Below are 24,684 nucleotides of genomic sequence, written 5' to 3'. Positions count from 1 at the left end.
CGTTGCTGTTGACCAAGGACGTAAAGCGCTTTGAGCACGTTTAGTGGATGTTGCTCTGTATAAAAGCTCGTTTTTTTTTTACTATTACTACTACTACTACAACTACAACGACGACGACTCCTACTGCTGCTGCTGATGCTGTTGTTGTTGCTACTGTTCTGGTGCAACTGCTGCTGTTGCAACTGAAGCGAAAGTAAATTATTATATTATAATTAAAAATGTTAAATCGGTAAGACAGCCAAGATTCAACAATTCTGATGTCAAGGGAAGAAACTGATGTAATTTCTGTAATAATATATTTTTGAAAAGACATTCGGGGTTATTTAATAACTGATACCCCTTGTGTACTCTGATACCTCTTCCCTTTTCGATTTGGCCTACAACTTCGTATTCTATTACTAATAATTATCATCATCATCATCATCATTATTATTATTATTATTATTATTATTTTATTATTATTATTATTATTATTATTATTATTATTATTATTATTATTATTATTATTTTATTATTATTATTATCATCATCATCATCATCATCATTATTATTATTATTATTATTATTATTATCACATCAGCCGTCGGCGCTTCATCATTAAAACTATAAAAGCTCCTGACACAATCTATGTTTATCAAAATAAAACTAGCACTTAGTTAAAAACAACACAAAAAAAAAAACACACCAAACCCCCCCCCCCCCAAAAAAAAAAAAACAAAAAAAACAAACAAACAAGAAAAACAAAACAAATCAAACTACCCAGCCCTCCATATCCCCCTACCCCAAACAATAATAATATAAATAATAATATAATAATAATAATAATAATAATAATAATAATAATAATAATAATAATTATTATTATTATTATTATTATTAAAAAAACGGAAACAGATAAAACACACAACAAAATAAATAAAAACTACGTTAGAAACGTTAAAAAAAACGTTAGAAATTACATTAGTAGACCTCCCCACTACAATGAAAAATTCGTAGAATTACGAAATTTTGACTCCAAATTCAGAACTTCATGAGCATCTCTTAAGTCATTAAAACTTATTAATAATGAACATCGATGCCAGACTACATAATTGTAAGGAACATGAAGTGTTATTTAATCCTTGTGAGGGTAACTTGTTGATTTTTAATGTTAATTATAGGGCGTACATTTTTTTATCTTCTAAAAATTACGAATTTTTAAGTTTTCAAGTAGGCAGGTCTTAATTTACAGCTCACTATTGGAAACAACCATATACTATAATAATCTACCATTACAGCAGTTGCTTCCCTTACACCATTAAAACTTGAAACTTTAAATAGCATCTTCGTCATCGAAAACATTGAATGATCTCCAAAGACATAATTATTTCACCATCAAACCAAGTGACTTCCCAACTCAATGATAAAAGCAATTCCCAACGTTAACAGTCGGACTGAGCCGTGGTAGTGTGAGTTAGAGACCGATTCTATTCATCAGAGCCTGAAGCTGAAGATCTGTGCTTCATTTCCTTCCTTCACGGGGAGGGAATGGGGTACACCACACTGCTGACTCGATACTCAGTCTTTTTGCTTTTATTTACTGATGACTTATTATTATTATTATTATTATTATTATTATTATTATTATTATTATTATTATTATTATTATTATTATCATTATTATAATAATAATTTGTTTGTTTTTTGTTTTTGTTTTTAAGGGTTTTACGGCGCTTGCAACACATTTAGGTTATATCAGCGCCAGTAAAAAGGAAGAAAATGGGATAGTAAAAAGTTCTAGAATTACAATTAAAGCACCCAAGAAAAAGTAAGACAAAGGGGAACTAGGAACAAATAGAGATCAGATGTAGATTCCAAGAGCATACCACCAATGTACTTAGTTTGAAATCACCTACAAGTCTCATCCAGACACAAGCACAAAATCCAACAAAGAGGAACACACTCAAATGCTTACATTATACATTCAAAATAAAAATAATAATACATAACAGAGAGATGATTTACAAGGAAAAAAATATCATTTCCCAAAACCATAACTATGCATTTGACTGTTTCCCTCCCAGCCAGGACTCCGACCAGGGCCAGGAAAAAACCAAGTAATCTCATTCCAAGACAAAGGCAGAAAGCATGTTGGAAAACAGATAGAAGGGTATAGAAGACACAGTATGTACCTCCCTGCCCACTATGGGGGGTCAGGATCCCCACCCAGAATATTAATTATTATTATTATAATAATTATATTATTATTATTATTATTATTATTATTATTATTATCATTATCATCATCATCATATTATTATTATTATTATTATTATTATAATAATTATATTATTATCATTATTATTAATATTATCATTATTATAATAATAATTATTATTATAATAATTATATTATTATTATTATTATTATTATTATCATTATTGTTATTATTAGAGCGACGGGACGGGGACAGCATAAAACAGGGTGTCCACAAAGTCTTTTCCTCATTTCAAAAACTCATTATTCTAAAGCCGTTTTAGATATTTGCATCTGGTTTTCGTCATATTCTAAGGAAAAGTCATACATCTATGCCCATTAGTCATCAATCCACATTGCAATAATTACATCCCTAAATTTAGCAAAATCAACTTGAACTTAACTCACTCAACCCTGACACCTATAATTATATCCGTAGTTTACCCGGGTTAGTTTTACCCATGCCTATATATTACATTTTTATGAGACAAATTATAGACTAGTATCAAAGCTAATGTCTTTAGTTTTTTGCATGTTAATAGTAGTTGAATAAAACTATCTAGAATGCTCATTTTAAAATACATTTTTTTCTTCCAATTTCGAAAAGTAGCAAAAATCTCTTGGATTGAGTGAGTTAAAAGACATATCTCTCCTTCTATTTCAGAATGGCAAAAGTGCGACACAAATCTGTTTGTGTAATGTGATGGCATGAAACAAAATTGTCAAAGGTAGCTCAACAACCTTTCATCGTCATATCTCAGTTTGCAGACCATTAAAGGAAAACGACTTTTAAAAAAATTGGATACACTAAATTTACTGAGACACATAGTCAGAGATTTATCACAGTACCGTCAACCACGTGATTTTTGTCGCACTGTTGCTTTTCCGAAATAAGAGGGGAAAATGAGATCTTTTAAGTCCATGATGATTTTGGTAAATTTGTTGGGTATAAATGTATGACTTTTCAATAGAATATGGTGAAAACCAGATGAACATATCTATAACTATAACGGTTTAAGAATAATAAGTCTGAAATTTTTTTGAGCTTTTTTTTATATGGCGCAATATCCACTAAACGTGCTCAAAACGCTTTATGGACACCCTGTTTTTGTAGTAAAGGGGAAGGAGGACAATACTCAATAGTCCCTACACACACAAACAACAAAAAGTTGAGCATTCATTATAAATTAAAATTAAAATCAAAGTATAGTGAATCTCCACAAAGAGCCTTTATGAATTTCTCCACCATGTTGCACGGTACTAAATATGTCCATTTCATGAAGTATAAATGACGAGTTAAGCACCATTGTTGTAGTAGTAGCACACGACTTATAATCATCCATCGCTGCTTATAGTCCAGATACAGATCCATTCCTCAGTCGAATGGGATGTGTGTAAATGTGAAACCAAGGATACACGGCTACAGCTTGCTATTTTTGTCAACCATCTGTTCACTGACCACTCTACTGTTCACTGTGTTTGACTTTGGGCACAAAAATAGACAGCATAATATATATATATATATATACAGTATATCGCTTTGACAGTATGAAACACGACATAACCCCTTTTCAGTTAACATTACTTTAATTTTTTTTTTTTTCAAATTTAACAACGAAACAAAACATGAGAGAATTAATTCAGTGAAATTTGAATAAAACAATAAACATAGTACAGTGAAAACCTCATAAAATGTTCCGTTTTGTCTTTAAATGGTTTTATGGCACTTGCAACACTCTGACTCTGAGAGCATTTATTTTCAGCGGCTATAAAAAGGAGGATGATGGGATAGCTAAGATATTATATATTTAATTTGCGATCGAAAGCAGCCAAGAAAATGTATAACATAAGGGAACAGGTTCAAACAGAGAATCGAAGTAAATTCCAGGTGAAATCTATCATCGTGTCTGTAGTCTGAGACTGAGAACACCTACAATTCCCAAGCATGGGATCCCAACATTGAAATCCGCAATAAGTCTGTTTAAAGTCAAAATCTTGTTGGTCCCAAATTTTCTGTCCTTTATCTAAGTGTGTTCAGTTCATTTGCAATTCACAGGATGTCGTTGGAAAATAATCTCATGGGTTTTTTTTTTGGCTGTTATTTTACGCCTCACTCATAGCTGGACATTTTCATTGGCTGTTGTATGGTACCGGTAGGATATCATTAGCCAATTATAAATTGTACTCTTTTTTTGTTTTGCTTATTTAGAAAAATTGGTGCCGATTTCTATAGATCGCCATGTCGATCTAACCGGGAAAAATGAGATCTTTACCTGACATGGCGGTTTTTTGAAAAAAAAAAAATCCCAAATTTTGCAAGCTAAAAACAGCAAAATTTGCACCAAAAAATTGCAAAAATTTGCGATAAATTTTCCTAAAACCCTTGAGTAGTTCATCAAAGATAAAGGTATTTGTTTGTTTTTAAGGGTTTCATGGCGCTTGCAACAAATGTAAGGTCATATCAGCGCCAGTAAAAAGGAAGAAAATGGGATCTAGTAAAAAGTTCTAGAATTACTTGTGATGATGCAGCTTATAAACAAGAATCTTTAATCAATTGCAAAACATATTCCATCAACACAGCAAATTTAAATTAGCCTATAAACAATCATTTCTTAAATCGATCAGCCTAACTTATTGTCTCTCTATTACCAAATGATATCTATAAACATAATATGAAGATAGAAGGGTGGCACACACACACACACACACACACACACACACACACACACACAGAGAGAGAGAGAGAGAGAGAGAGAGAGAGAGAGAGAGAGAGAGAGAGAGAGAGAGAGAGAGAGAGAGAGAGAGAGAGAGAGAGAGTTGATGAATTGATTTTTTTAAAAAATTGTTATATAATTAGACACAAGTTGTAATGAATTCTATTAACAAATTCAGAACAATCCAACAAAAACAAAAACAAAACAAAAATCAAAAAGGAAAAAAAAAAAAAGACACGCTTATAAAACTTATAAAATCGCCAAATGTACTACATGTATCATGCTACAGCTAAAAAGTACACAAATATTTATACCCATTTGCTCCATCCACTTCCCTTTCGATCATCTTCTCATCCATGGCCACCATGTGTCTTGTGCTACTTTTGACATTTAGCGCCAGTGTGTCAAGACTAACGTCATAAATAAAAGAGTGTCACCAAAATTCATGCAACTGAGCAGAGGTGTCAAAAAAATGATAGAAGGCATATTTTTCCCCCCGCCTAATTACCACTTAGCAGAGAATGCTTGACATGACAAAAACAACGGAACATTTAGGAAAAAATCCTAAAATCCCAGAATTCCGCGGAAGATTATCATCACTGGTCCCCACTGTATTTTAAAAAATACTTCTTCTTTTTAATTGTTTTTTTTTTTTTTTTTTTGCAAAATCTCGAAAACTTGCAAACAAAAAAAATGCCAATTTTGCGGCCGCAATGCAAAAAACTGCCATGACAGATTTATCATACTGAATTCAGTAAATATACTGAAAATTGACAACCTAGTATAACGTTTTACACAGGAACAGAGTTAAAAGAGTCAATTCAAACTGCATGGGATTGACTCACTATTCAAGATAGTAGAAAATTAACTGGACCATTGGAAAAAAATACAACAGATCAGTGATAAAGCAAAATGATGGATGGAAAGATCACATCAAAATTTGTGATTTATGTCCAAATTCTTCGATATAGCATTTTTGGGGCATGTTTATTAAAAACACTCGTGGAATTCAATTTTTTCAATATATTTTTTTTTTTGAAAAATTGTATACATAAATTTGAATAATTGGGTTTCGATTGTGGTAACATTTCAGACTTGTATAATCTATAGTCTGGTGGCTGCAGCCTTCTAAACTTTTCCATTTTTTAAATCTCACCCAATATATGATTAATGAAGGATAAACACATAGAAATTTAACAAAAAGGCAATCGATAATTTAACATTTTATTTCTATATTGTTATGTAACTTTGCATACAAGACATAGTTGATGACTTGATAAACAAAAACAAAATAAATCCCACAAAAAACAACTTTTAATGAAAATAATCCAATACAGTTCTTTGTATAAGACAGTAATCATCAACAATGAAATTGACTGAAAGACGATAAAAAGCACATTGAACTGCTGAATAACAAGAAAATATTATGTGAACATGAAAACACAACTTATTCTGCTGAAGACTAGCCATTCTTGGATCAAAGTTAAATAAACCGCCGAGCATTACGAATACACTACACGCTGGATTCTAGTCTGCCAAATTCCAGCATGCTCTGCAATGTGTCATGCTGCAGCTGGGTGACCAAATTTGATCTTATCTATTTTCCACATGAGTGCGTGCTGGAATCCAATGAGTACAGTTTTATATAATGTGACCAAATGCAAAAATAACAACAGCTGTTTCCTTCAAATCTTCAGACTCATTCAAATACACTGCGTACAAATTGAGACAGAATCTTTATTGGGTCAAGCCATTTATTCTTTTAGATTACCCCACCCCCACCCCCTCATTGTCTTTTATTATCACATCAGTCCGGGTGCAGTGGTTTGTTGTTGCTTGTGACACTTTAAGGTCTTTCCAGCACTATGAAAAAATATAACAGTTCTGCATTTACAACCACCCATGAGAAAGTAAGAGAGAGGTGACGAGTTAAAACAGGTAAATGAAGTAGGCCTGAGAGCAATCTATATCTGTGTGTCTAGTTTGAGACCACTTTCGAGTTCCAACCAGACAAAACACAGGATCCCAGCTAAAGAAATACATTTTCCCACTTTCCTAATAATACCTGACAGTAGGCTATGTTGTCTTGTAGTATGACACTCGCTTTCGGATCGGAAGGTCCTGGGTTCAAGCCTCACTCGGCTCATAGTCGAGTCCTGGGAAAACGCTCTTTACTCACATTCTCTCACAGTACTCAGGTGTAAAATGAGTACCTGGCCATTGACATTGTCTCTGTCAAAAAAAATAAATGATAATATCGCCTAACAGGCGTCATGTTTCGTTCTACATGTTACGTGTTGCTGCTGGTCAGGGCCCCTTGTAAAGCGCTTTGAGCACATTTAGTGGATATTGCGCTATATAAAAGCTCTTTTTTTTTTTTTAGGCAGTGGCACATTTTAAAACAATGTGGGATTGTATTGTGTGAAACAGAAATTTGTTTAATATGACATAACTGGTGTAATAAATAAACCAATTTTAAGCAGGAGGAAGGTGAAATAATATATATGCACTTTTATTTTTAAATAAAATTAACTTCTCTGATATTCTATCAATCCATTAATCCTATAAATGTGATTTGAGGCTTGTGTTTCCCCTTATATTTTCTCCTTTTCATAGCTGGGGGCTTTGATGGTTCATGGTCAATAAATATTGGATCAGAATCATCTGCAAATGGAAAGAAATGAAAGAAAATTTAAAAACTGAGCAAAAAAAAAAAAAAAGAACAAAAGACAGTTGTTGCTGGATTCTTAGTCTAGCCCACCAAATTCAAGTAGCACAGTCTGCAATAATATACCACGCTAGAGCTGGGTGACCGAATTTCATCAAAATAATAAGTCGTTACCTCCCATGGGCATTGAATTTCGACATGATGCTCAGATTCTAGCATGTTTTTTGGCTTCTCCCAAGAGTGTCCTAGAATCTGGCAAGCCTACTGTATTATACAAAAAGTAAAAAGGTTTCACGCTTTCTTTCAAATAATGGTTTCACAAAATGATTCAACTTTGAAGTTGATGGTAAAATCTTTGTGAGAGAATTGAGTGGAAAATCAATCAAATGCCTTTTCCTTATCTATCTTTGTGAGTTCTCTAGAAAACATGTGTTGAGTCACACAGAGTCAACGCTTCCTATCTTTTATTTTAAAGCAATAACAAACAGACAGGGATTAGACCAAGAAAAGGGGTAAAAATCCACAAAACAATCTTTGATTAAGATATCCATTCTCAGATGAATTATTATTATTATTATTAATATTATTATTATTATTATTATCATTATCATATTATGACATATTAACACTAAACCTAGAAATTGTCAATAGTAGAATTTTGCAAAGTCTGAACTCAAGCATAAACTGGAAAAGTGGCACATGTAAAGAATATCCTAAGCCTAATTTATTTTTTTTCGCATTTGCTTTTACCCTCCTTTATGCAGGAATGAATACCCCACTGACTTTTGCATCATCAGATACATAATGTGGGTCATGAAGCCAGAGTTTATTGCCTTTTTCCGTGGCATTAAAAAACAAAATAATTGCTGGCTACAAAGAGACTCAGCTATCAATTCACTGGTATTGTTTTTTTTGTTTTTCAGGGTTTTATGGCACTTGCAACACATTATCCTCTCCCTAATTTGTCATGTTGATATCTTTTTGTTTAACACGTATAGAATATATCACAGCAAAGGCAAGCAGGATGCCGGGGTTTCTCAAAAGGAACATAAACCAATGCCCATGAAGAATTAAAGCCCAGGCATACACAGCACTTATCAGGCCAATATTAGAATATGTCAGCACCGTGCAGGACCCCTTCACAAAAAAAGAACATAGACAAGATTGAACAAGTACAAAGAGCTGCTGCAATATTCGCAGCTGGATGCAAATCCAGAGACTCGGGTTGTGTGACGTCCTCCCTCCAGTCACTTGAATGGAAATCATTGAAAAACTGGTGCAAGGTATCCCGAAATGTTACATTATGCAAAACCCTAACAACCCAAACGCACCCATCACCACCCCAAACTACATTAAAAGCAAATCAGATTGGTACATTACACGTAGATACAATGCATCACAATACATACAACCGTTTACAAAAACAGACACGTACAAACACAGCTTTTCCCCCACGAACAATAAATGACTGGAATGTCCTGCCACCCAGACATAATGAATATTGAATGCTAGGAAACTTTAACACAGTTTTGAATGCACTTGCTTGAAAGTAATCTACGACTGTTCCTTGTTTTGATTGGACTGTAACTGAACATTTGCAGTGATGGGCCCGTGTGGCCTTTTGAAAATTCAAGCCATTGAAGATTGAACAGCGATTTTGTTGTGAGCATAGGAAGAAATTTCAATCATATAGCATGTCCCCTAACACTTGACCAATCTAATGAAAATTTACCAATCTTTCACACATCTAACTGGGACATCTGTGCTGGAATATGAAAATAAGAACACAATGTGTGCACTTGCATGACCTAAAATTAAAGACAATTATAAATCACTCCTCAACACCTAGTAAAAACAAACAAAATAATTTACAAAACCAGGAAAGTAAAGAAGACACACAATGTAAAAACATAGTCTGAAATCTCTTCAGTTGCCAAATCATATCAAGTATTCAAAATCTTGACAAAAGCAAAGTATTAGCCTCTGTTAACCGAGAGAAATAGATTAAGAGAGATGATCTATAAAAGAGAAGATTTTCCTACATACCATCAATTATTTCACCTTCCTCTGCCACTAACTCCCTCTGATCCGACTTTGCTCGCTTTCTCTTTCCTTTCCTTGTTTCTTCATTTGAATTATGATGACTTTTATAATCCCTTTTCCATGTAAAATCATCATGATGGTGGCTGTCGTATCTATTTTCTATAGGTTGCATATCTGTGAAGGAGTTTGCAATATCAGCATATTTGGAATGAACTGGTTCTTGATATTTAAACACTGAACTTCCTGAGATATAAGGCTCTGGAAGGTCCCTCTCTTTTTCTACATCCTTCTTCTTTTTGGCTTTAGACTTTGACTTTTTTGATGAATCTTTGTGAGAGGGTGATTGGTCTCGATTTATTTGGATGCGCAGGTCTTCTAAACCATTTGTTGTATCTTGCCTGCTGTGTTTGCTAACTTTCCTCTCTTTGCCTGAAAGTTTCGAAAAGAAAGAAAAGAAAAAAAAATTACTTTAACCATAACTTGAGAATCCTACATACTATTGAAATTTGTTTTATACACTTATTTGAAAAAAGGTAAAACGAGAGAAAGCATCCTAAACTGCAAAGTAGGATTGATGAGCAAAGCTAATGTTGAGAATGGCAATTGACAAAATGGTGGACAATGACACACTGAATTCTGTAAATACACGGAAAATCTGCAACTTTGATTAATAGTAATAGATTAACAAGAAACAATGCCATTGAGTCTCATAGGTTATCTCCCAAATCGATGATTGTTGGGAGCAGTGAATCAACAAAAAGGAAATAAATCAGTGGTCGTGATGTAATTTATTATTTGCTTTAGACAAGTCAAGGCATATCACAATGGCTGAAATTGTTAAATGTGCTGTAAATACAAATGAATTGTCATATAATATGGTCACTCATTCTATTTAGTTATTTGGAACTCCTAAGTTAGAATGGGCTTTACTTTTGATCTACAATTGCAATCCTGAACTTATAATTAGCTTCATTTGCGTCAATTTTAAAGTTTTAAAATGCAGAAGGATGATCATCTGCTTCTCTGTCTGTCCATCTATGGTTCAATGAGTTGATTAGTTTTTCAGACAGCAATAGAAACAGTAAATTCCAATAATCAAAACAAAGCACAATATTTGATGTGCTCTGACAGTACATAATTAATATCATGAGAACCAAAAACAATCAAGTAGATTTAGGAAAGAAATAATTAAGCATCATACTAAATGAATAAGGCCTTGTCCTTTTTCAATCTCAATTTTATTTCAGAGATACAGAATATCGAAGAAAGACAATTGCATCATCTGTGAACAAATACATAACAGTGAAACGTAACAATAACTGATATCGTAAGGCTTTTATAATTCTCTATGCCCCCCAAGTCTTTGGATAGTGCTTTCTTGACAAGTAGGGGACAAAGACTGATATTAAATTAGAAAAATGATGATCAGTTGCAATAATATGGTGCTTTCTTTGCAGATAGAGGACAGGGATATAGATTAGACTCTACTAAATGATTTTCGAGTTTTAAGTAACGTAAAATGAAAGTCATTTAATTCTTGAGCGCCTCTCGGGTAGCTGGTCTGTTTCCTTCAGACCAGGCTTGTTGTATGGCTGGAGGGCCATCAAAGCGCGGGGCAAGCGAGCTGTCCTAGGAGGTGGAGTTCCTTCGGCATCACCGGCTGGAGCAATCGGTTTGTTAGGTTGTTTTGTTGGGACGATAATTTCGTCAGCAGGACCGTTGCTGGGTGGCTCTTCGAGCGGTGGAGCATCGGGCTGTACTGTCTCTGGAGTTGCTTTCTGGCCTGCTGAGTTGGAGACCATCTTGGGTGTTGCAGGCGTTGAATTATTGCTCTTTGCCACTGTTGTGGTGGGTGTAGGCAGTGTGGCTAGAGGGGCCCTGGCATCACTGGGTGATATAGGCGCAGGAATTTTCTGTTTCTTAGTGTTATTCTGCCCGATCCATCAACTCTGACGACATACTGGTCGAACTGACGGACTTCAATAACGATTCCTGTTTTGTCCCATTTCGTGGGAAATGGCCCTGTCTGATTTTGTATCCTGACGCAGTCTCCAACAGTAAGGGGGGGTAGAATGCGAGTATGGGCAGATAGTCTTTCTGCATCCTTCATGTGCCTGTTTCTTAAGGCATCTTCCCTGTTGGCCAAGGTCTCTTGCCAGGTTTTATGGGGGATATATTTTCCTGGGTGTATCGGAATAAAGTCCCTGATTGGCCTTCCAAATATGCACATCGCAGGGGATAGCCGAGTGTCCCTGTCTGGCGTGTTACGATACTGAAGGATGGCGCATTGGAAGGAGTCTGTGTCAAGGTTCCCGTCACGACCGGTGTTGTCCATGATCATTCGTTTGATGGTCTTGACGCCAATCTCTGCCCTGCTGTTGCTGTGGGGGAATGCCACTGAGGAGAGACGGTGTTGGACCCCCCAGTTGCGCAGGAACGTTGTTGTGGCTGTAGAGGTGAATTCTGGGCCACCGTCAGATGAGAGTTCATCACTGATGCCGTAAGTAGTGAAAGTGCGTCTTAGGCTGGTAATGAGGCCTGTGGATCCACCATGTGCTCTTTCCACGATGGGCCAATTGCTATATCTGTCGACAATAACTAAGTAGTTATGTCCTGCATATTGGAAAAAGTCTGCACAGATACACTGGAAGGGGTATTGGGGTTGCATTGGCGGGGTAGGGGGAGCACTTGGTTGAGTTCGGGCTATGCGGTTGCAAGACTGGCACTTCGTTCGCATTTCACTTATTGCAGCGGTCATCCCAGGCCAGAAAAATGAGGCGTCAGCGCGGGAGAACATTTGGGACACACCTTGATGAGCTGAGTGGAGGGCTCGAAGGGCTTTGTCGCGCAGACTAGGAGGAATAATTATGCGGTCATTGTACAAAGCCACACCGTCGAAACTTGTAAGTTTGTCTCTGAATTGAAAGTAAGGTCTAAGTTCTGTTGGCAAATTGTCTTTTGCATCAGGGAACCCATTTTCTATCAGGTCAATTAATTCAACCATTGAGTGGTCACTGCTGGTGGCAACACGAACATCGTTCCAAGTTATTGAGCTGATACCTCCAATGGGTATTTCTTCATCTGCGTGTAAATTGGGGTTTGCAGGTTGTGCTCTGATGGCCACGAGGAAGTCATGAGGCAGAGTAGGGAGGCTGAGGTCAGTGGAGATGTGGGTTGCATCGTCGGGTAGATGGAGGTGTTCGGCTTCGCCCACTGGTTTGCGTGAGATGGTGTCTGCAGCAACATGATGGACACCAGGGATATGAGTAATCTGGAACCGATATTTCAGTGTCTTTTCTTTTAAGTTCCTGAGTCGTGGGTTTGGGATGGCATCCAAGTTCCTGTCACTGAACACCTTAAGGAGGGGTTTGTGATCAACTGCGATAATCAGGTTGGGACAGCCTAGCACGAAATGACGAGTTTTGTTGAGGGCATCTACCACAGCCAGGGCCTCTCCTTCAATCGGGGCGTATCTTGCCTCTGCTGGTGATGTAAAGCGGCTGCCCACTAATGTCACTTTCCACCCTGTTCGGCAGAAGAATGGTTTGTTTGATGCGCATGTGCAATGCTTTTGTAGTAGCCAGAATCCAATGCCATCTTTGCTGAAATCAGTGGCCAGACATGTCGGTTTGTTTTTGTCAAATATTTCCACGCCTCTCTGAATTTCTTGGACGATGATGGACTTAGTTTCTTCAAACAGCTTGTCTAGATCTTCGGTCCACACGAATGGTGTCTTGGGTTGAAGCAGTGTGCGGAATGGTTGCATTCTTTCTGCTGACGCAAAGGCATATGCGACCTGGTTTACAAGGCCAAACCAGCTTCTCACGTCGGTGATTGTGCGGGGTTTGGGAAATTTCTGAATTGCTTCTAAGACTTGTGGGCATGGACGAACAGTTGTTGGCGTAATTTCAAACCCTGCGAACTGGACTGTTTCTTTTGCAAAGGAGAACTTTGATGGGTTAAGAATGACCCCATTCCTGCCACATGTATCCAGGAACTTGGCTGTTTGAAAGAAACTGTCTTCTATGGATTGGGACCACATGATAGTGTCATCAATTACTTTTGTCTTGTTGCCGATGTCACGTATAATCTCGTCGAATCGTCTTGTGTAGGCATCGCCAGATGAAATGTACCCTTGAGGGCACACGCGATATCTGTATCGGCCCCAAGGGGTTATGAAGGTAGTCAGGTGTCTGTCCTCGGGGTCTAGTGCTATGCTGTGATAGCCATTCCAAGCATCGAAAGTACTCTTTCTCGAGTTGTGTGGAACCATGCGGGCCTGGTGGAATGGCGACTGAGTGTGGTGCGTCTCTCTAGTGGCATAGCGATTAAGGGCTTGGAAGTCCACGGTTCGGCGAGGTTTTCCCGATTTCTTAGCGCAGACAACCATCCGATGACACCATGACACTGGGGTCCCGATTGGAACTGGTTCCAGTACGCCAAGTTGATTGTCCTGATCAAGGCCAGCCTTAACCTGTTCCTGCCAGTAGATGGGTACTGGGATAGGGGTGTGGTGTGCAACAGGCGTGGCCTCATCGTCGATAAGGAGTCTCATTGGGGGTCCAGACATCATTGGTAGCCCTTGGTGCTCGCAGACATTGAAAGTGCTACTTTTGTAGTAGTCTAAGAGCCATTGTTCAAGCTTTTCTCTGTTTTCTTCTATGCCTGGGAAGGGCAGGATTGTTGGGAGGGGTGGTGGTTTCTGGCGAGGGGGACAATCGCAAGGGTCTTTGTCAGCAGTATTATTAGATTCACTATGTAGGACAGATTGGATGGTCTTCATAGAGTCTGTTATTATGGCTGATTCTATTGAAGGGAATGAGTGGTGTATGATACCAAGGTCTTTGCAGGCTTCCATGGATAAGAAAAATTTGTCAGTTGCTTGCGAGATGTAAACAATTTGACGCGTTGTTTTCCGTTGCATGGAATGTGTGAAGCCTGTTATTCGAAGGGCTAGGGCACCCACGATCTCGATGGGGTTTTGATTTGCAGCTCTCATCTTCATTGAAGTAGGAGTGAGGTGGGCAGTGGTTAAACCTAGCTGTGTAAGGAGTGAGGTTCCAGCAAGACATGATTGGCAGCCGGTGTCTGCAATGGCCAGGGCTTTTGCCGTATTGGTTGGGTTGCACAGGGTGGAATCGATTCCAAGGTCGTTAGCATCTGACGGGAGGGCTTGGATCTCAATTTGGACTGTCGGCTGTTGTGCAGATGGGCGCTTTTCCCATGACTCGCGTGCAGAATTGTACACATGATGGTCAAGACGATCAGTCGAGCATAGTGCTTCAAACACAGCTGTTGCAGAGTTGCCTTGCCTTTTCTGTTTTGGTTTTCTGCAGACATTTTCAAAGTGGTGCGGAATGTCGCAATTGGTGCATATATGACCGTATGCAGGGCAATGGTTGACTCTGTCTTGTTTCTTAGTGCCATGTCCATCTCTACCACAATAGCCGCATTTCCTTTCAGGGGGTCGGTTTTGCCCAGTGAGGCGTTTTCTTTCCATTTGTCTATACGTGCTACTTGCTGCGTTGACTGATGTAGGGGTGAGCGTTAGAGGAAGGGGGTTAATCCTGCCAGCCGAGCGCTTCCCGCTTTCCTTAGCCTCGATAAAACGGATGGTGTTGTCGAGTGACATGTCTTGGTCAGCCTGTCCCAGCACATCGAGGCGAATGTCGTCGTCTGCTAAGCCGATTATCAAAGTGTCCCGAATCATCTGATCACTGTATGAGACATTGACTCCACATGTGCACTTCAAATCGTACTGACAGACACTAGCTTGACCTTTGATGCGTGCGGCAAAGGTCCGGGCTGGTTCATCTCTGTCTTGTCGCATCTGCTGGAGTTGTAACCTAGCCACCATGACGTTTTCTTGGCGGATTGCGAGTTTTTTAATATTATCGAGGAGAGTATTTTCATCACATGACGTGAGGTTAGTGAAACTCCTTGATAAGTCTCTACGGAGGGCCTCGTCGCAGCATTCAAGGAGTTGAAAAATGATGTCCTGGCCGCTAAGTCGCGTGGCGAGCTTATATTCCGACCACCTCTGCTTGAAGTATGTCCATTCCTCGCTTGTTCCTGACACAGAGATGATCGGTCACTTGACTTTTTCAGCTTTAACCCCTGTGGCCGTGGGCGCTGTTGCAGGGGATGTAGTCGGATGAGCAGTCCTCTCGTGGATGTCGAGGAGTCTGAGCAGGACGTCTGACGGGATGTTTGATGTCCATGACTCTAGACAGCCTGGGGCAGGACATCTTATTGCGGTGATATCCGCGAGATCTCTAGCGTCCGTCATACTTTTAGTTTCTTCGATATAAATGAATAAGGCCTTGTCCTTTTTCAATCTCAATTTTATTTCAGAGATACAGAATATCGAAGAAAGACAATTGCACCATCTGTGAACAAATACATAACAGTGAAACGTAACAATAACTGATATCGTAAGGCTTTTATAATTCTCTACATACCTTCTGATCCCTCTGATTTTCTCTTCTTTTCTCCTTTCTTTCCATGTTGTCTTTCTTGTTCTCCACTAAGGTGAGAGTCAACATCTTGGGCTGCTTTACGTTTTCTATCTCTGTGCAAACTCTTATCCTTTTTTTCCTTTTGTTTTTTGTTTATGTTATGACCATCATCCTGTTTTTCTTCCAATTCTTCTTGTCTGTGAAAACTATCATCGTTCTTGTGTTTGTATTTTTTGTCTTTTGTATGAAAACTGTCTTCTTTCTGTCTTTCTCTTTTGTGAAAACTATCGTCTCTTTTACCCTTTTGCTTTTCTCTTCTGTGAAAACTTTCGTCTCTTTTCTCAAGACTATGATCTCTTTTGTAAGGGCTACTATCTCTTTTATCCTTATATCCTTCCCCTCTGTAATAACTTTCACCATGCCCTTCCTTATGCTTGTCTCTCCGATGAGAACTATCTTTTTGCCTTTCTTTGTTGTATTCTCTATCACGATGACTATCTCTTTTAATTCTTCCTGTGTCATATTCAGCCACAAATGGATATGACGGGTAGACGTAGAGGCCCATTTTCTCACCATCACACTCCTTGATGTTGGAGGAGGATTATGGAAAAGAAGTAAAATAATAAATCAATAAATAAATTAAAAATTTAAAAAAAGAGCATGTCTTCAATGAATCATAATTCAAAGATCAATTGTTAAAAGTAAAGTTGTTCTTAAGAACCATAAAGCCTATGAAGCCAGACTTTATCTCAGTTTCTTTAACACGAATAATGGGCAGTAACATTTGCATTCTACTACCCGAATAGAACATTGGTTCATCACAAAGTAATTTAACAACTAATCTAACCGATAACGGTAGGTCAAAATTTGTGACATTGAAGTACCCCACTGATAGAGAAATATAATTGTGTTAAGTCAACCCAAGCAACAGAGTAAGGGATTCCGTTTAACTGGTGTTAATCATATTCCATTATTTAAAAATCGACAGTAAAAACCTAAAATTGTATTGCGTTAATGTTTATGAATTCTTTTGCTCCTTCAAATATTTGAGTCACACCATTCATTTTCTGGGTGAGCCAAATGTGAAGTGGAAAGTCACTTATTCAGTAAAGACAATAAGATTGTTTACCACAAGTCTTTACACCTTCAAAAGTTCTGTTCCAGATTTTCAAATAACAGAATTTGTTTGTTTGTTTTAAATGGTTTTACAGCGCTTGCAACACATTTAGGTCATTTCAGCGCCAGTAAAAAGAAGAAAATGGAATAGTCAAAATATTCTAGATTTACAATCAAAGCACCAACGAAAAAGTAAGACAAAGGGGAATTGGTTCAAATAGGGAACAGAGGTGTAGATTCCAAGAGCATACCATCAACGTACTAAGTTTGAGATCACCTTACAGTCTCATCCAGATACCAGCCCAGGATCCCACTGAGAGGAACACACTAAAATGTTTACAGAATGCATAAAACAACTAACAATACATAACCGATGATATACAAGGAAAAAAAAAAATCATCTCCCAAAACTATAACTATACATTTGACTGTTTCCCTCCCAAATCAAGGACTCCAGCTAGGGCTGGGACAAAACTAAGTAATCGCATTCAAAGACAAAGACAGAAAGCAACTCGGAAAACAGATATAAGGGGATAGAAGACACAGCGTGACCTCCTGCCCAGACAGAATTTGTAGTCAAAAGGGTTGGGAACAAAGTCCTTCAGAGCTTAGAGGCTTATCATTAGATCTAACTGACTCAACTACTTAATCACTGCTAAGTGAGAGAGGTAAAAAAAACCCAAAAACAACAAAAACAAACAAACAAAAACTAGAACAATCTACTCAATCAAGTCCCTAAGCTAATGAGTCAAAAGCTGTTATATTTAAATAAATTAACAGGAATTACAGGGTGCTAATTTTTTAATTTTTTAAAAACATTTTTAGAAACCTGCTGGATTTATCTAAATCTCAAATTGAACTTACAAAACCTAAATGTCCTTCCTCTCCACAGTTGTAGCAATAAATCCTGGAATTCTGTTTGACGTTAGCCTTTACTATCCTGCTGCTATCCAGACCAATCTGCACAAAAAGAAATAGATAAATAACTATAGTATTGAGACGCTTCTCATTTCAGTACCAGTAACAAGGAAGATGGTTGGGGAAATACTGTAGATCTGAGTGCAATTGAAGATAAAATAATGGAAGAAATAATTCTAATATCAGAGCATGGACTTGGATTCTTTTTTTTTTAACTGCAAGAATCAATTTGATTAGACAGCATAATAAAATCTCAAATATTGCACACACACACACAGAGAGAGAGAGAGAGAGAGAGAGAGAGAGAGAGAGAGAGAGAGAGAGAGGGAGAGAGAGAGAGAGAGAGAGAGAGAGAGAGAGAGAGAGAGAGAGAGAGAGAGAGAGAGAGAGAGAGAGAGAAATTCTCAATAAAGGAGCTAGCTACAATTCCGTCTTACATCGATTATTTAAAAAAATAAAAAAAATTTTTTTTAAATATCCCACGAAAACATCTATTTCATTGTGCTTATTTACAAAAGATCTAAACATCCAAAGCTTTTCTGATAAACCTGCCGCAGGTATATGATTTAGAAAAAAATATGTATTTGAAGAAAATAATCAGTAAAAATGGATAAACCTAAAATGTATCTTTTTCACTCTCATTTGTATGGATCGCCACTTTAAAATAAACGACTTTTTTTTAGTGTAGTTCAGTTTAAACATATTACATTAATTTCTGAATAGAAATGTCTTCATTTTCATTTAAATAAAAAATTATGAACATTTGTATAGCAGGTTTCCAAGGATTAACCATGCTCAATGCACTTCACAATGTTTTATTTATTTCCCTCCAAAAGGCCTCATGGAACCATAGTTCCATTTCATTCAGAACCAGTCACCTGTTAGACATCCTTATTTGAACTATCACTCTTACAATAACTCGCTACCTTTAGCTAGGTACTCATTAACACCTGAGTCGAGTGATGGACATAATTACATTTATAAAATTAAACGTCAAAAATATGAATCTGAACCAAATGAGCCCCCACCCCAAAGTCTGTAAATACCAATTAAATATGTATAAATAGCCGGTCTGTCGTTTAAGATAACCTGACCAATTAATAACAGATAACAATATCTTGCCCATCATAAACCAATTCAAACATACTTAAAATTTACTTACTGTTCGATGAAATTGACGCCATGAATCTGGACATGCCTGAAAAAAATGTAATAAAAAGATGAAAAAAGAAGAAAATTTAACGTTTATTATCCAATCATAAAGCCCATATAATACAAAAAAAGCCAGAACACACCTATGTATAGATGGTCAAGTTAGCATATTGTTAATCTAGTCAAAAGATCCATGATCTCCATTGTTGTCTAATATCACTGAATTCCAAAGTGACACTGACTCTGTTCATGATTTTTCCATAAATGCTATTAACATCTGAGACAAAATGAATCTTTAAAAATCAAGTTAAAAATCGATGACAACAAATTATATTATATACCATTGTATTCAGAAAAATAAGTTCCACAACACAGTGTTGTACAGTTCAACATTTTCTTCAATATTTTGATGAACAGGTGTAATCTAAATAAGAAAGATGTGTGCTCAAGGTTGCACAGGTTGCCAATTCAGGACTCAAAAATTTCCTGAACTTTTAAGCAAACATATTGATTGTGAACTCATTTTTTTCTGTTTCTGATTGAAAAATATACTGAAGGTTTATAACATACTGAATTCCGTAACAATAAGGAAAATTGGTAACCTTGCTGGTTGTAGCATTACGAATATGATGACTTTCCAATAGGGGGAAGGTTAAATCAAAAGATAACACTTTGCATTGATGTTATGTCATACCTTCATTGTCATTGCTAAATTTGGGCCAAGAGTAGAGGATTAAGCTAAGGATACGTAAATCAATCTTTTTATTTCCAAGCTTTGTTCATGTGAGTGTGAAAAGAGAAGAGGACACAATTCTTTTCGCTTTAACACAAGCATAGAAAACAACAACACCTGCAATATAACGATTCACGGCGAGCAACTTACCAACGTAGAAAGTTTTAAATACCTAGGTTCAATAGTGACAACAGATGGAAGATGTAACCGAGACATACGAGCAAGAATAACTCAAGCCAAACAGGCCTTCATGGACCTGGGAAACATTTTGAAAAACAAACAGATGTCGTTCGGGATTAGATTCCGAGTCTTGAAGTGCTACATGTGGCCAATCTTGTTATACGGATGCGAAAGCTGGATTACAAATGCAGAAACACAAAAGAACATTGAAGCTTTTGAAATGTGGTGCTTGAGAAGGATGCAGAGAATATCGTATACTGCACACAAAACGAACGAAGAAGTGCTAAAACAAACATACCAACAAAGGAAACTAATGCCCTTAATAGCGGATCGACAACTATCCTTTTTCGGACACATAGTAAGGAAAGATAAGAATGAATACCTGGCAAGTTGTGGAAAATACCTGGTAAACGCGCCCGGGGGAGACAAAGAAAAACACTCATAGACCAACTGAAGGGCTTCACCAACCTAACAATCCAAGAGCTGTTTGAAAAAGCAAGAGACAGGGAGGAATGGAGAAAGATAATTCATGCAGTATCCGAAGCCTGGACCAGGCATGGAACCTAGAAGAAGAAGAAGAATTTTGTGCCTCTAAAATGTCAAAAGTTTGTAAACAATAACTGAAAGAGAAAACTGATATCTCAAACAATTTCCGATTTAACTTTTCCAACCTTAATTGGCATTAACTTTATGTGTTTTTTTTTTTGTTTGTTGCTTTAGGTCTCTTCCAACACAATTGAGGTTATATGAGAGACCGCTGAAACAAAAAAACAAGCAATCTAACAAAAATAGTACAAATGTAAATCAAAATCATAACCTAAAGATATCATAAGCTAAATTATAAATAACCAAGAACAAACAGACAGAAGATTTACAGAAAAAAAAATATCCCCTGTCAAAAATACAATCACAAACCAAAGAAGCAGGATAGGCTAGTAAAGAGAAGAAGAAACGACATCACTATCGGATCGTACACCCATGCGAACATCATAGGTATATGATTCAAGGGTGATGCTCCCATCCAACCACCCGCTACTTTATGTGTAAAATTGCCAGTAAAAATGGCACTGATCCTGTACAGCACAGGGCCAATGTGTCTAGAAATATAAAATGAACAAAATCAAATTTGAGTGGTTCAGTTTAAAAAATATATATAAAGTTCTCAATGATAAATAATCATGACATGCACAAGGCAAGGTAATATTCCAAATCAAGTTAATCAAAATATAATTGTTATATCCACATAACAGATTTTTTAAAATGATAAATTTTCCATTTTGAACGACAAAACAATTCTCAATCTAAATCTAATTCTTTATGCGTCTAGCCCAAATGTAATAGAAATGAAGGATGAAAACTAACCTTCCCTATGTGTCCCTTCATCCAGCAACGATAACATTCAGTGTAGCGATTCCGTCGAGCTTCAGTGCACTCAGATGGCTTGTGACCAGGAGAACCACATTTGAAGCAAATAGCAGAGGGGCAGTCAAAATGACGGTGTCCTTCCAATCCACAAAATATACACCGAAATTTCTAATGAAAATAAAACAAAGTAAATGATTCAAATGAAAACAAAAAAATCACTGATTTGCAATGCGGCAGCAAAATCTGCAATTTTTTTAAGTTATGAGATTTTGCAATGAAAAAAAACACACAAAATAAAAAAATATTTTAGAAGAAAAAAAAAGAGATTTTTTTTTCTTTTAATTTGATAGCTCGTGTAGAATGTGGAAGATAATTAATCAAGAGTAGTTTCTTTTTTACTATCTCATTTTCTTCCTTTTTATTGGCGCTGATATGACCTTAAATTTGTTGCAAGTGTTGTGAAACCCTTAAAAACAAACAAATACCCTGCTCTTTCATGAATTAATTTTAGCTTTCAGGAACATTAATCGCAAACTTTTGCAAATTGTGTGCAAATTTTGCTGTTTTTAGCTTGCAAAATTTGGGAATGTTTTTCTTTTGTAAAAAAACCGCCATGTCAGGAAATTGTATATTTATCATAGAATTGATCAGTTATATAAAATGCCCACCTTTTCTTTGGTGCAGTTTAGAGCCAGGTGTCCTTCTTCATTACAATTCCTACATCTGATTTTGTTTGGGTTAAAATAACGATTAACAGGAGTCTTGGATGCAATTCGGTCATCTTCATTAATGGCCCATTTCTTGTCAGTTTCTTAGAAATGAAAAGGAAAATAAAAAACAATTCAAATTAATTAATTGGAATTTAAGGGTCACTTTTCCTGGTACATTCTTCAACTTGTCACATTGAAGTACTGGATTCGATACATACCAACCATGTTGTGTGGATTTGAGTTTGCTACCATGCCCTCAACTACAGCTAATGCCAGGTTATTTCACTCTCCACGATAAATTGTTTGCTTTTTAAAGTTCTTCTAAATGATTTTTATTTCATTTTGCCTATTTTTGTATTTTTTTAAAATTAACTATACAAACCAATGCTATCTTTATCCATTTCTATAAATAGAGCCAAAAGAATCACAAGTACTTTGAACTTAAGGATCAAAGACGGGAAAGTGATGCAGTTTTTAAGGTTCCTTTAAAAATAACACCACTAACCTGAAACATAAAATCAAAGCCCAACAAGAGACAATATCGACGTGCTTTATTAAAACTAGTATATGTGTTTTCTACAAACCGAAGCTACTATGTTTTTTCAGCATAGATTGTTATTAAACCGTTTCACTTTAAAAAAAATACAGAGACCCAAACTCCCCAATTATCAGTGGGAGAAAGCATTGCGCTACTTAAAATTAAATGCCTTTGTTTTAGTTTACTGTCCCAGCAGAAATTTACCAAATCATACTCCAAAGTTTGCAGAAACATTCAAATGCTTTCTCCTTTAATATATAATACAGTAATTTACGTTCAAGGCTCGGTTGTCAGGTAACAAGGAAAAACAAACAGACTGAATTCACCATTTTCAGATCAGAAACTTTTTTTAAGTGTCTATATTTAGAATAATTTTTTTATCAATGCAATAATCTCAAATTGTACTTTTCATGTTGAAAGATGTGCTGCAATCTGTATGGTGGTGTATTTATGTGTTGTCTATGAACGTTCATGATCGCTTTGATGTTGTTTGTTAGTGAGCTGTTTGGATCGCCATAAAATGAATGTTAATGTTAACATTTTCTAAAAATATCGGTCCCTCTATTTGGTGTTTATCTTGTTTGAAAACATTCAATGAAACCCATAATAACAAGATTACTGAACCTCAGACCTACTCATCTTTTTGTACACCATCTATTTTAAGATAACCATGAAAATGAGATGATTTTATATATATATTCGTACTTAACCTTATAGTGTAAAGAAAAATAATTATCATACCACCACTTTTTGATGTTGTCACCCCATCTTCTGTCGCTGCTCCTGTACCAATCTCTTGGTCTTTTTGCCCAGAGTCCATCTCTTCACTAGCTTCTCCAGAGCTAAAAGCGGCCTCTGATGAGCTTTCTTCTGCATTTTCTTCATCCATATTCTCTTCACTTTGGGGCTCTTGGTCTCCATGTTTTTCATCTTGTACGCAATCTTTATCTGATAAAATTTTCCAACATAAATAAATAAATCTCATTCATCCATTATTTTGCCATTCAACTGACAAAATGGTTTATTCATTACCATTAACATCTGTGATATTTTCAAAGCTGGACTATTATACTTCTTTTTTTTTTTACCTGACTCCCTGAAGGTAAAATTGAACATCTACAAAAACTCCAAAACAAAACTTCCCACATCATTTCTGCAGAAGAAAAGAAAGGATAATGCCTCTGTACTTCTGAAGTAACTTCAGAGGCTGCCAATTGAACAAGTAAAATATAAAGGGACAGCCATGGTCTTCTACATCATATATCAGCAATCTTCTTGGACTCTACTAGCCCCTAAGGTCTCTTTGTTCAACTGACAGTCATTTCCATCTTACGATCCCATGATGAGGACCAAAGGCTGGAAAATGTACTGCTAAAACAAACAAACCCAGAACAACCGACATCTAAGAATCATTAACCTTTATTACTTTATTAAAATGCCTTAAGACCCATCTCTATAATGAACCGTATTATATACTTTATTCTTAATTAAAATATGCGCTGAGCTTACCAGAGTTACTACTACTACGCTAACTGATATTTGCTTTAATGCAGTTACAAAATAATAATCAGGCACTGGTGCATGATAATAATCTGAAAAGGTTTGTATGAAGCTGCCAGACAAAGCAGAATTACAAATACAACTATCAAGTAACTTCTGTGACGTAATAGTAGCACATATAACAGGTAATCGCTAAACACTGCTTGACCTTGTCAATAGATATGTATATACACGCATGTACTCATAAAAATGGGGAGGATCCCGAATACTCAGTTGGTAGAGTACTTGCTTCACGTGCAAAGGGGGTGGAAGCGATCCCAGGGTTTTTGGTTCTAAACTCACTGCCCACCCAGC

At 36.6% G+C, this 24,684-nt stretch overlaps 1 protein-coding gene across 4 annotated transcripts in view; it reads right to left on the bottom strand.

The window, feature by feature from the left end:
- Positions 1–6,159: 6,159 nt before the first annotated feature.
- Positions 6,160–24,684, bottom strand: part of LOC144972574 (uncharacterized) — a 40,772-nt gene continuing 22,247 nt past the window's right edge. For all 4 annotated transcript variants that reach the window (XM_078913944.1, XM_078913943.1, XM_078913946.1 and 1 more), the window contains exons 3-10: positions 23,572–23,778; positions 22,251–22,393; positions 21,580–21,750; positions 19,315–19,350; positions 18,099–18,194; positions 16,122–16,701; positions 9,664–10,089; positions 6,160–7,613 (exon numbers count right to left, since the gene is read on the bottom strand). In XM_078913944.1, the coding sequence (XP_078770070.1) occupies positions 7,498–7,613; positions 9,664–10,089; positions 16,122–16,701; positions 18,099–18,194; positions 19,315–19,350; positions 21,580–21,750; positions 22,251–22,393; positions 23,572–23,778 (1,775 nt within the window). In that variant the 3' untranslated portion in view covers positions 6,160–7,497. The remainder of the gene's footprint in view (positions 7,614–9,663; positions 10,090–16,121; positions 16,702–18,098; positions 18,195–19,314; positions 19,351–21,579; positions 21,751–22,250; positions 22,394–23,571; positions 23,779–24,684) is intronic.

Source organism: Berghia stephanieae, chromosome 5 (genome assembly GCF_034508935.2).
Source record: "Berghia stephanieae isolate SIO BIC M18660-M18661 chromosome 5, UCSD_Bste_1.3, whole genome shotgun sequence".
NCBI lineage: Eukaryota > Metazoa > Mollusca > Gastropoda > Nudibranchia > Aeolidiidae > Berghia > Berghia stephanieae.
The sequence above is the reverse complement of the archived record's forward strand: the minus strand, read 5'-3'. Positions and strand labels throughout refer to the sequence as shown.